Here is a 12,500-nt window from a genome sequence, read left to right as displayed (position 1 = left end):
GCTCTTTGAGAGCTGTCTGCAGCGCCGTGACTAATGACGGTGCATTCCCCATGGTGCCTCCTTATTTACAGAGAACCATCAACCATCATCCTAAAAAGCAGGGGCCTCTCGGAACTTACCCCTCCGGGCTTTCTTCTGACCTGCAGTTCTGAATCCTCTCCAGATGTCTGAAGGGTCCTCCCTGTGCCGGTGATGTTCTGGTTCCCGGGATTCGGCACCACTTGTCGCGTGCCCTGTCCTCGCCGGCAAGAACAGCATGCAACAACAGCAGGATTCTTCTGCAGAAAGCTTTATTCTTCAGCTCTTTGTGAAACAAATGAGTTGGGCAGGACCCAGAGGGGAAGGAGAGGCTTGCTTATATAGTTCTCATGCTCTGACCTGGTTGGTGCGGCTCCATATGCCTTATTAGCATAACCATTTGGTGGGTCTCATTGGTCCTTATGCCAAGGCGCAATTAGCATGTAGTTTAGTGGTGTGGGATGATTTGTCATTAGGAAGTTCGGGGCCTTCCGGCTGCCCTGCATGGGGCGCTATTTTCTGAGCGCGGCTGCCAACAAAAAATAGAAACAGTATTGAGATGTACACAATAAAAATTCTTCTGTTTAACTTCTAACAGATGCTCCCTCAGTTGCTATTAATGGTTTGGCATATACTGCCAAGCATTTTCTAATATGTTCATGAACATGCATGCACACCCCTATGTTTGTATATGATTTTTTATCCTGAAATCAGCTTATACACACTTTTTTAACTTGCTGTACCATGCACATTGGACCATTTCAGTAAATATGGCAGCACTCAATAAAAAAAGTCGTCAAAAATCATTCCTTTTTGCAAGTAACTGTTAAGATATTTAACTAGATCCTATTGCTGGATTTTAGGTTGTTTACAGTTTTTTTGCTACTGTAAACAATATTGCAGTGGGTATTCTGACTTAATTTATATGTCTAGTATAGATTTTGATGCTGTTAAATAACAGAACTGAAGTATTTCAGATAGTGACAACAGCATGCGTATAAAAACACAAGGAAAGAAGGATATGGATTTCCAGGAAACAAATTATCTGAAATATCCAGAGGGTAGGTTGTGAGGTGTCAAGTCTGGAGCCATCAGGAAAAGCCAGGTCAGGAAGCTCACTAACACTGTGCTGTGTGCTACAGATTTTATTTTACCCCGAGGACTGTGGGGTCACCGTCACTGTTGGTCTCTGAGCTAGGTCAGGAATGCCATGATTAGATTCACACTGTAGGGCACTCTTGCCCTGCAGAGTGAGGTACAGAGAGTAGATTTAAGGAAACAAGACTTGAAGCAGGGAAATCTTTTAGGATTTTGCTGCAGTAATAATCAAGGTGATGAGTGATGAAAACTTGAAATTAAAAAAAAAAATCTTGAACTAAAGGGTAATATAATTGAAAGCTAGTAAAGAAACAGAATGAATAGGATCTGGTGACTGACCTGGTAAGGGGCAGGATGGGGAAGTTGGTGACTGACTGATATCTGACTTGGGCTGGACTCAAGCGGTACCCACTGAAACAAGGAATGCCTGAGAAGGGACAGGTCTGAGCAGGTGTGGACAGGGCTAAATCAAATCCAGTTTGGGGCACAGTGATTTAAAGAAACAGTTTGGGGAAGTGGAGCGGGGAGGTGGAAGGTATCTGCACAGGGTGGTATTGAGGTCAGCTGGCTACTTGCATGTAGTCCCCATGGTCACTTCCTAGATGGCATCCCTTCTTCGGCCCCATCATACCCGCCTCCACTACCTTACCTACCATTCTAAGACCAAAAGTTACTGTCATTCCTTTTTTTTTTTTTTAATAAGAATCATTCCAGCAGAAGAGGCAGTTTACAAGCCTATACGTTTGAGGAACAGCCTACACTTCCTGTGGTGAGTTTTATTGTCTTCCCTCAGTCGTCAATAAGGATATAAAACCCAGCAACTCTTTTTAACTATCTAGCAGGAAACCTGATTTGGCACGGAATCTAGGCTCTGGGGATGAGGTTCCAGGGAGGGGAAATGGGGCAGGTAGACTCTTCAAGACAAAGGTGGGAGAACAGTCTCTCCCACAAAAAGAAAGCAATGTCTCTGGGTACTGGTGACTGGGTGATCCCCAGGCTTTGCAGTTGAAGCACTGTGCTGGCTGGAGGTGGTCTGCTGAAGGCAGCCTACAATTCTAGATTGTGGTGCCCAGCTGCCTGCAGTGCACGCAGCCCAGGGTATCTAGCACCGGGTTCTGCTCTGCACATGAAGCGTCATTCAGGCTTTGGTCACTTGGGAGGTGTGCATTTGTGCCGGCAGGCTCAGTGGCCACATTGCAGTCTGTCAGCCTCTGTCTCTCTCTCCACTCCAGTCCCACATCCACCAGTCTGCCGAGGCATTCTGCTTCCTTCCTAGTTGTATTCCCCATCTTGGCCTTGACTGGAGCTTAGACCCTAACAACTTCATGCCTGGACTGTTGACTCCGTGTTGGTCTCCCAGCCTCCATCCTCTTCCTAACTCAGCTCTCATTACTTTGTCTCTTCCTTCTAGGGCTCCCACTTGTATCCTAAACCAAATGAAAACTCCCAGGCTCCCAGCCCCTTCAACCTCCCCTGCTTAATCCACCCACGGACACCTACTGCTGCCTTCCTTCTCATCTGGGCCCTTCCAGTCTGTTCCCAGATTCTAATTCTCTCCCTCTTCAGGGTCTGTGCACATTCCATTTCCGTGTAATGTAAATCCCCCGTAATGTATGGTATGGTAATTTACATACTACACAATCCACCCATTTGCAAGCATACAAATTAATGAGTTCTAGTGAATTTTTCCAGTTGTACAAACATCATTGCAATGAAGTTTAAGAAAGTTTCCATCACTCCAAACATTCCCTCAATCCCAACACTGGCTCTCAGCCCCAGGAAACCACTCATCTACTTTCTGTTGCTATAGTTTTGTCTTTTCTGAAAATTGCATATAAGTGGAATCATACAGTATGTAGTCTTATGTGTCTGGCCTCTTTCACTTAATATGATGTTTTTGAGATTTATCCCTGTTACTGCCTGTCTCAGTAGTTCATGATATCCCATTGTGTAGATGTATCTACTGCATTTCATTTATCTACTCAGCAGTTGTGCATTTGTAAAACTGGGCAACTTTGAATTCCATTGTTTTGTAGACTAACAGCTCATCATGACTGTCAGCAACGTACAGCTGCCCCTCTGCATCTAGGGAACAGTGTGTCAAGTGAACAGACTAATGGTGGTAGTTTTTGTGTGTAAGGCCAAGTCTTGAAGAGTCGAGTCTGGTTCAAAAGACAAAAAGAACAGCCAGACCTGAACTGTTCTAAGTAAACCAGACCTCTTTATTCATTTATACTAAACTATAATAAACAGCACCTCCCAGTCCTCAAAGAAAGAGGGCAGAATAACTTTTAACATGGTACACACGGGTAGTTACACTGCCTGGATTCAAATCTCATCTCCATGCTAGCAACGTATGTGTTAGGGAATTACTTCAATTTCTGTGCTTCAGTTCCTTGTAAATAAAATGAGCTAATAATAGCAATTGTCTCATTAAGGTTTGTGTGGAGGTTAAACGACGTCATCTGTGTTGAAGTGTTCAGTGTGTGGTTGTTATTATCATAATGTTTTATTAGTGGTGGTGTCACTCTCATTATTGTCTGCTCTATTGGTTGGGGTTTTTTAAAGTGACATGTTGTATACTTTATGTTGTACAGTTTGAAATACGATTTAAAACATCGTTCATTTTAAAGAGACTAGCAATGAAAAAGGGATATGGTCCTTTTGAAAGTATTCTTTCTTACTAATATTCAACTCTCCTGTTATTCTTCACTTTAGCTTTTGCCTACTTCATCTGGATTACCACCAGGTTGGGAAGAAAAACAAGATGAGAGAGGTAGATCATATTACGTAGATCACAATTCCAGAACTACTACTTGGACAAAGCCCACTGTACAGGTACCATGCAATCTACCCACTAACTTGTTTTGTTATATAATTTAAACCATCGTATTCCTATAGAAGCTGTTGCATCATTTTATAGTATATATTGGATGTTTCTAGCACCTTCTAATTATTTTCTGACACTGGTGCTAAATGTCTACCATTTCCTACAGATCTCTAATATATGTGAATTACCTCTTGTTATTATAAAAAACCACTCCAAGTAGTAATAACAGGACAGAGTAAATGATCCCATCCATTGGGTAATTTTCTAATTTGAATAGTTAAGGTAATTATTTTGCTTAAAGATAATCTTTGTGATTAGTATCTATTAAAGAAATTTGTGATAATGATACCTTGTCCTTGGCAACAGAGGGTACTGTTTATAATATTTCTTTGTAAGTGTTTAGGAAAATATTTATTTTATCTTATCACCATTTCTCTTATTGAGAACATTTCTAACACTGAAAAGTACAGAGAATAATACAGCAAGTACCCATTTTCTTAACACCCAGAACTTACCACCACTAACCAATTATCATACTTGTTTCTAGACATTTTATTTTTAAAAATAAAATCTTATGGTAAAACTAAATTCATTTTAGCCAAGCACTTGGTCCCACTCTCCAGAGGGAACTCCCATCTTCAGTTTATTGGGTACCCCTATACTTACAGATAGGTCAATAACACAAAATATCATTTATGTATGTGTGTTTCAGATTTTGCAAATATGTTATATTGTACTATTCTAAATATTTTTTTGCTCAACTTTATTTTAAGGCCCTATCCATGTTCCTTTATACATAAATATAGTATCTTTCTTTTACCTACTGCCTAATATTTCATCATATGAATATATTACATTTCAGTTACCCATTTCTAGTAGATACATCTTACAGATATTTCTAGTAGATACTTGCCATTCCGTTTGTTCACCCGGTATTTGAACCCATCTGCATATGGGGTATTCCCCACTACAAGTCTTTCTAGGGAGCAAAGCCAACCTCCTCCAGTTGACACTTGGCTTCCCAGGCACCCAGGGCACAGGCCAGCTGACATAGCTTCCTCAGTCACACAGACGCACATCAGACTTGGATTTTTAACCAGCTGCTCAAGAATTAGCTGAGAAATTATGAATTATTTTAAAAATTAAGTTTTGACAGAACATTTTATTAGAAAAATGTGCCTCCAGTGTTCAGCCTATTTATAAGTATGTATTCTGTTTGCAGGTTAGGTTACCTTTTAACCACAGCTATTTGTGTGCTCTATAAAAGATTACAACATGGTTTAATTAATGTGCTAGGCCACCATGGAGACTGGACAGTTGCTGCCAAGCCAGAGCTCCTCTTCATGCACTCAACCACAGGTCCCCACAGGTGATTCAGCACAGCAGGTGACCCAGCCATCTGAAGTGGAGCAAGGATTCCTTCCTAAGGGCTGGGAGGTCCGGCATGCACCAAATGGGAGGCCTTTCTTTATTGACCACAACACCAAAACCACCACCTGGGTAACTTCAATACTCTCCAGTTTACATTTATAACAACAACAATAATAATCTCTTGTGTATAGTTCTCTTAATCTTTAAATGAACCTAATGTGTAACCTACATTTCCTAGTATTCACTTAAAGATAATGTTGAATTTCTAATAGTATTGTTACTATTCAAGATAGGTTAATGTCTATTTTTAATATTTTGGGGGATTGTCTCCTGGAAATACATTTACTTTCTATTTCCAGTTTTTAACTCACTAGCCATAAATACTTAGGAAGAATTCTTAAAGGTAATCCTTTACCTTTATATGAGGCTTTATGTTTCCAAGGTACTTTTGAATCTGTATTTCATTTAATACCCCAAAAATCCCATGAGGTTAGGTAGAATAAGTATTTTTATTTTAAGATAAGGCTTATGGTTGTTTAGTAGTTATTTCATCACTAATAGAAAAATTACTGAAAATCAACAGCAGATGACTAGATTTGGATTTATTTAAAATACCTAGATAAAACTGAAATAGTTTAAAAATTATTTAATAAAATATTAAAATAATAAAAATAGATAAATTAAGCCAAATGCATTGACTTTTTTGTTTTCTTTTTCAACAAATTGAACTGATTTAATGATCTTTTTTGAGCTTAACTCCCTGTTTCTTAACAATATTAATAAATCAACACCTTAACAGACAGGTGTCAAAAAGCATGTTCAGGGCCTCAGAAATAACATGTCATCCAGTTTAATGTCCCACTCTTTTGCTAGTTTTATTCACAGAAGACGCTGTATAGTGACACAATCCCTAAAGAGTGGGGCAAAATATTCTGGATGATTTTGTGAAGGTATTAAAACTGACCCCACTTTGAGATTTGAGAACTGAATCTTGTAGCCTGGGAATGATAGATTTTTAACAGAGGAAATATCATTTCACAGATTAAGCAAATGAAATTAAAGTGGACTTTTTAAAGAGAGTAGTTGAATTGTCAATTAATATTAGAAAACATAGTAATAGATTGACTTTCATGATTTTAAAACTTACATGTGTGAATTGTTTTCTTATTTATTCTACCAAAAAAGGAAGATCCAAGACTGAAAATTCCAGCTCATCTGAGAGGAAAGATGTCACTTGATTCTTCCAATGATCTGGGACCTTTACCTGTAAGTTTATAAAACTGTTACCAGTCTAACCTGGCTCTGTCAAAGTGTTTATATTGTGGAATACAGTAGTTCTTTAACCACTATAATTAATATTATTACTAAAATGTTGATGCCTTCTACTAAGAATAGAATATGCAAATTACATTAACCATATAACCAATGTCATTTTTCTACCCATACATTTAAACCCTTTTCCTAAAATAATTGAAACACATTCTTTATTATAGCCAGGGTGGGAAGAAAGAACTCACACAGATGGAAGAATCTTCTACATAAATCACAGTATGTGCAATGTGATAATTTTATTACATTACTTTTTGTAACACTGAATTTGTACATGCGAATGAAGAACATCTTTTTTTTCTCTCTGTCTCCAGATATAAAAAGAACACAATGGGAAGATCCTCGGTTGCAGAATGTAGCAATAACTGGACCAGTAAGTCTCTTTGTATCAGTATGCTCTGATGGGATTGTGCTCTCACCTCTCTCTCCCTCTTGAAAGGTGAATGGTCAAGGGCATAACTCTACAGGCACCGAGAGGAAATTTGCAATTATCACCTCTCCGCACAGTCCCCACTGTAGGTCTCCTGGGGGAAAGAGTATTTGAAAAGAGAGTATAAAGGCAATATTCTTACCCCTACACAATAATAGCCTTGGGAGATCAGTGAGTCAGAATGTTAAGGTGGTGGACCCTGTGCTCAGGCTGGTGCTTGCCACTGCCTGCAAGAGCCTGTTGGCAACCCTCAGCAGACCAGAGAGGAGCCGCGAGTGTAGCAGGTGAGGAAGCAGACAGCACCCTATCAACTCCATGGCCATGTCTTGAACTTTTTGGTAGAAATCATTGTAAACGCCTATATATATGACACATTCATATTTAAGTATAAATATTACCATGTGTGATGTTTAAACTACTCTTGAGTCAAGTTAATAGTGAAATCATTATCCTCTTTTATATAACTGCTTTTTACACTTTTAGTTTTGCAGGTTTTGTTTTCTAATTCATGAAAATAAATATGAAAATAAATAAAATTAAAAATCACTTCTTTTAGATTGCTCTTTAGTTTCCATGTTTAGTCTTTTAAAATAATGGATAAAAAAGGCAATTCCTCTGAGTTCAAGGAAAAAGTACATTTTTCAAATTGTTCCTTAATGGAGAAATCACTTTGAAAGTCTCTTCAGAAGTGGAAATTTTCATTTCTAATATTTCTCTACTTGGAAGAAATTTCCTGTTTTTGGCATGTTGCATTTCAAGAATATTGCATGATGAATATTACAGCCATAGGAATTATTGAATACAATTTTATCTTAAATAGAGAAATTAAAATTTTTTAAGTTTTATATATATTTTTCTTCAAATTAACTTTTCTTTCCAAATACTCGCCTTTAATGCCTTTAACTTATGTTCATAAAATACCCAGCAGGGAACTTTTAAAATTGTTCCAGAATAAAAACAACCTAAACCTTCTTTATTTTTCTGAAATTTTCAACTCAAGGCAGTGCCCTACTCCAGGGATTACAAAAGAAAGTATGAGTTCTTCCGAAGAAAGTTGAAGAAGCAGGTTAGTGATGCTTATAATGAGCTCTTAGGAGTGTTTGTTATTTAGACTGAAAGTATGGGAAATGCATTTTAAAAAATAATAGAGAATTTATTCTATATTTTAACAACTTTGGATAGCTCCTTCTGAGGAAAAATGCTTATTTTTTTGAGTAGCTGTTATATATCATTAGAGACTAGAATTATTTTATGTCTTCATTTTTCAAGATATCTTGTAATACATAAAAATCAGATTAAAAGTTCACTTTTAAAGAGCTCCAACCTAGATTCTTGGTGGGGTTTATGGGGGTTGGGCTTTGTCGAATCTGAGCAAGAGCAACTCAGGAGCTTATGTCCTGGCCTAGTCTTTGATCATACCGGAGAACTCTCCGGATGCCTTTTCTGCTGTGACTGTTGTTTTCCAGTGATGGGCAATTCATGCTCTACAGCTGCAAATTCATGTCTGCCTAATTTGAAAATACCACGGTGATTGGAAGAATGCTCCTGTTACTTGTCTCATTCTGCTTATCAGATATGTTCACTCAACTTTTTTCCATCACCACAAATTTACTATGTTTGGAACTAAACCCATGCTCTGCCCATCTCTTTTCTGTCTGTTGATGATAACCATTTTTTGATGCCTTCCTAATTTGCTGTTCCCCATTCCTTGCAGTTTAGGAATACTACCACTAGGTGGCTATGTTGGGTTACACTTTCTCACGTTCTGAGCTGGAAGCCTGCTTGTCCAAAGTTTTAAGATGGTGGATCCGCTACCATATATTTTTTTCATCCAAAGTTTAGCAGAAATGAAATAGAATAGTTTTTTTTGTGTGTGTGTGTAAATATTTTATGCCTCAGTAAGACCTAAAATATCAGCAACTTTAAAAACTCATCTTTAGTGATAACTGTGCTAAAATTGCTCTGGAAATTTGTTCTCTACTTCTTAAAATTCTTTGGGATGTTAAGTGTTGATTTATTTGTATGGTAAACATTTTCACTTTTAAGGAGAAAAGGGTGGTGGAATAGAAGCACTAGCTTCTCCCTTTGCTACTCTGAACACTCATAAACGTGTTAACAACATCTAATTGTTAATGCCTCCCAGGCAGCAGGTGATGAGGGACAAGGCCTTTATAAACACCAGTTGATGAAGAACACAAAAACCGTAATGAAAGCAGTAATACTTATGGAGCTTTCACTACGTACCAGGCATTCTTCTTAGCAAGTTATGTGTATTAGTCATGTAATCACTCAAATAACTCTGTAAGGAAGGGGCTGTTACTATCACATTTTACAGGTGAGGAAACTGAGAGATTAGGTAATGCAATCAAGCCCCACGGTTCTGAGTGCAAAGCCAGACACACATCAAGTGGTCCAACTCCAGAGTCCATGTTCCTAACCAACATGATGTAATTGGTGACTAAGTGACAGTTTGTGAGGAAATCACCCAGAATGCAACAATGGTACCTAAAGAGATAAGAACACGAAAGAGGTTAAGAGACATGGAGTCATTCCAGAAGGAGAGACTGGAGAGCATGGGGAAGAGGCTGAGAATCTGAATCCTCAGTTTAACAAGAGTCTCAAGCAGGATTTAGAAAATAAAACCTATATCAAGATAAATCACAGCAAGAGGACACAATACCAAGACAGATGAAAATATAAAAAAAAACAGTGCTACAAAGCCTTGAGTTGTCCTTGGCCTTTTGCTCTGCTTATCCCTAACGTCTCATTATTTAGGAATAAGGATGGCTGATGATTGCTGAGTGCCTTTTGTGCTGGATACCATGTGAGCATGTGAAATGCGTATCCCCTTAAGTTCTGAAACAGCCTCATGAGGGTAAATATTATTGCCCCTATTGTACAGATGAGGAAATTAAACCTTAGAAAAGATATGTAAGGTGGAGCTGGGATTTGAACACAGGGCCACCTGACTCCAGGATGCATGTCCTGGTCCACTACTTGGCTCAGATGTGGAAGTTGCTCCCCAGCCTCTCTTTCTTCCATTGCCGTCACTCACTCACATGGTCTATTTCCCTCCTTTCCCTTTGTCTGTATCAGGGGTCTTTCACTGACTGGTGTGCATCTTGTCTCTCCTTAAAACCACCCTTTACGTTCTACCCCCTTGCTCCTGAGAACACAGCAGTCTGATCATGCAGCCCCTGCTCAGCAGCTGTCTCCCCAGCCAGCATTCACGCTTCCTGCACTCTGGCCTCAGACCACTTCTCACCTTCTCCCCCCTCTGTAGTCCCTCCTTTCCCGCCGCCTCCTCCTATACCGCCTGGCTCCTCGGTATATAGGCCTCTCCTGTGTGCTCTTCTCTTAGCCGGCTGCTCCTCAGTCTTTCCTGTCCTCCAGTTAACACTTCCTCTTGAAATCTCTTTGATTGCCTCATTTGTGGTTAATTGAGCTCAATCTTTTAGGCTCCCATAGAACATTGCTTATATCTCTATTATTAACAATTTTCCTATTCTTTTAAGTCTCAGAATTAGTAACATTTACATTTATTTTTCACACACCCCAGATTGTGAACTCTGAGGAGGTGACCACATCTTAATGCTGTGTTATTATTCACTTGTCCTCCTATCCCAGGCCCACCGTCATAGCTACCGAGCATGGGGTCTGGCCCTGAGCAGACCTTCAGTAAACGCTTGGAGACTGACTTACCTTCACTATGGGCCTAGTGTCTAGACTAAAATTGCCTTTCTCCCATCTTATCTTTTTTTTTTTTAATTGCATAAGCAGCAGAGGAAACTGCTTATATTGCTTATATAGAGTGTTTATATTATGTTTCTATAAGACTTTCCACTTTTCCTAAACATATTGAGAGTGAAGTTGATTTTTCTCCCCTTAGAGCTAACGTTGCTTTCTTTTTTTGAAGGGACAGAATGTTGGTAGCATTTTTCTCTTACTTGTTCCCACTTGAATGTTGCACACAAAATACTAAAAAATAAAATATTCGTATTTTTTAATGAAATTATAATAAGATCTGCCTAAAAGCTTAGTTATCTCATTTATCACATAAGCAAAGGATGTTCAAAAAATTAATGAGAAGCATAGCTCACTCATTAAGAGTAGAGACTCGGGAGCTTAGACTTTAATTTCCATTTTCAGTTTCTTCATCCAGAAAATGGATATTATAATAGTAACTACTTCGTAGCGATGTTATGAGAAGTAAGTGAATTTAACCAGAAAAATGATGGAAACATTGCCTGGCACAGTCTGTAAATGTGAGTGCTCATGAATGAGTGAAGCAGGTCAGGCTCTGACAAGGAAAGTGGAGGTAGGAAAAATCCTGATCCAGCAGGCGGGCAACAAGTAGCAGGAACTGGCCAGACTGCAGGGCATGGCATGGTCCCCACTGGAACTGAATATGGAAAGACTCTTCATGAAGTACCTTCATGTGAGCACGATTACCACTGTCAGTAGTGTCTTTTCCAGATTTAAAAATCAGAAGTCTTTATTATTATGTGATTAGAGAAAGTGCATGAATTCTTTCATACGACAGGGGAAATACAGGCAATATTCCTGGTCATATTTTCCCGGTAAAGAGGTCTTGGGCACAGAGTAGAGTACAGTGAATTTTATAACTTTCATGGCAGATAAATTTGCCATTACGTTGAATCGATTTAAACCATAAGTCTCTTTTCTCTGCATTTTCAGAATGACATTCCTAACAAATTTGAAATGAAACTTCGCCGTGCAACCATCCTTGAGGATTCTTACAGGAGAATCATGGGTGCCAAGAGGGCAGACTTCCTCAAGGCGCGACTGTGGATCGAGTTTGATGGCGAAAAGGGATTAGATTATGGAGGCGTTGCCAGAGAATGGTTCTTCCTGATCTCGAAGGAAATGTTTAATCCTTATTATGGGCTGTTTGAATATTCTGCTACGTAAGTGCCTTTACAGTGACTATATGAGGCCAGGGGAAGGAATCACTGCTCTGAAAGGTACAAGAGTTGTATGATGCAAGGAAAATGTACATTACAATGTGCCAGAAAAGGGATACTATAACTAATTTTGTTTCAGAAGTAACTTTTTTTGAAATTGTGGTCAAATATACATAACTTAAAATGTACCAAACTGAAAAGCTTCTGTGCAGCAAAGGACACCATCAACAGAACAATAGGCATCCTAAAGTATGAGAAAATATATTTGTAAATGACTCATCTGATAAGGGGTTAACATCCAAAATACATAAAGAGCTCACACGCCTCAACACCCAAAAAACAAATAACCCAGTTAAAAAATGGGCCGAGGATATGAAAAGACTTCTCCAAAGAAGAAATTCAGATGGCCAACAGACACATGAAAAGATGCTCCACATCACTAATCGTCAGAGAAATGCAAATTAAAACCACAATGAGATATCACCTCACACCAGTTAGG

General features: G+C 38.8%; 1 protein-coding gene across 7 annotated transcripts in view; it reads left to right on the top strand.

Annotated features, from left to right (window-relative positions):
• The window catches only part of NEDD4 (NEDD4 E3 ubiquitin protein ligase), a 133,257-nt gene that overhangs the window by 109,512 nt on the left and 11,245 nt on the right, over positions 1-12,500 (top strand). For all 7 annotated transcript variants that reach the window (XM_037021024.2, XM_037021022.2, XM_037021023.2 and 4 more), the window contains 8 exons: positions 1,820-1,885; positions 3,835-3,954; positions 5,243-5,446; positions 6,503-6,583; positions 6,811-6,865; positions 6,961-7,019; positions 8,077-8,142; positions 11,775-12,004. In XM_037021024.2, coding sequence (XP_036876919.1) covers positions 1,820-1,885; positions 3,835-3,954; positions 5,243-5,446; positions 6,503-6,583; positions 6,811-6,865; positions 6,961-7,019; positions 8,077-8,142; positions 11,775-12,004 — 881 coding nt within the window. The remainder of the gene's footprint in view (positions 1-1,819; positions 1,886-3,834; positions 3,955-5,242; positions 5,447-6,502; positions 6,584-6,810; positions 6,866-6,960; positions 7,020-8,076; positions 8,143-11,774; positions 12,005-12,500) is intronic.

The sequence above is a fragment of the Manis javanica genome, chromosome 8, assembly GCF_040802235.1.
Source record: "Manis javanica isolate MJ-LG chromosome 8, MJ_LKY, whole genome shotgun sequence".
In the NCBI taxonomy this organism is placed as follows: domain Eukaryota; kingdom Metazoa; phylum Chordata; class Mammalia; order Pholidota; family Manidae; genus Manis; species Manis javanica.
This window is presented reverse-complemented; position numbering and strand designations above follow the sequence as displayed.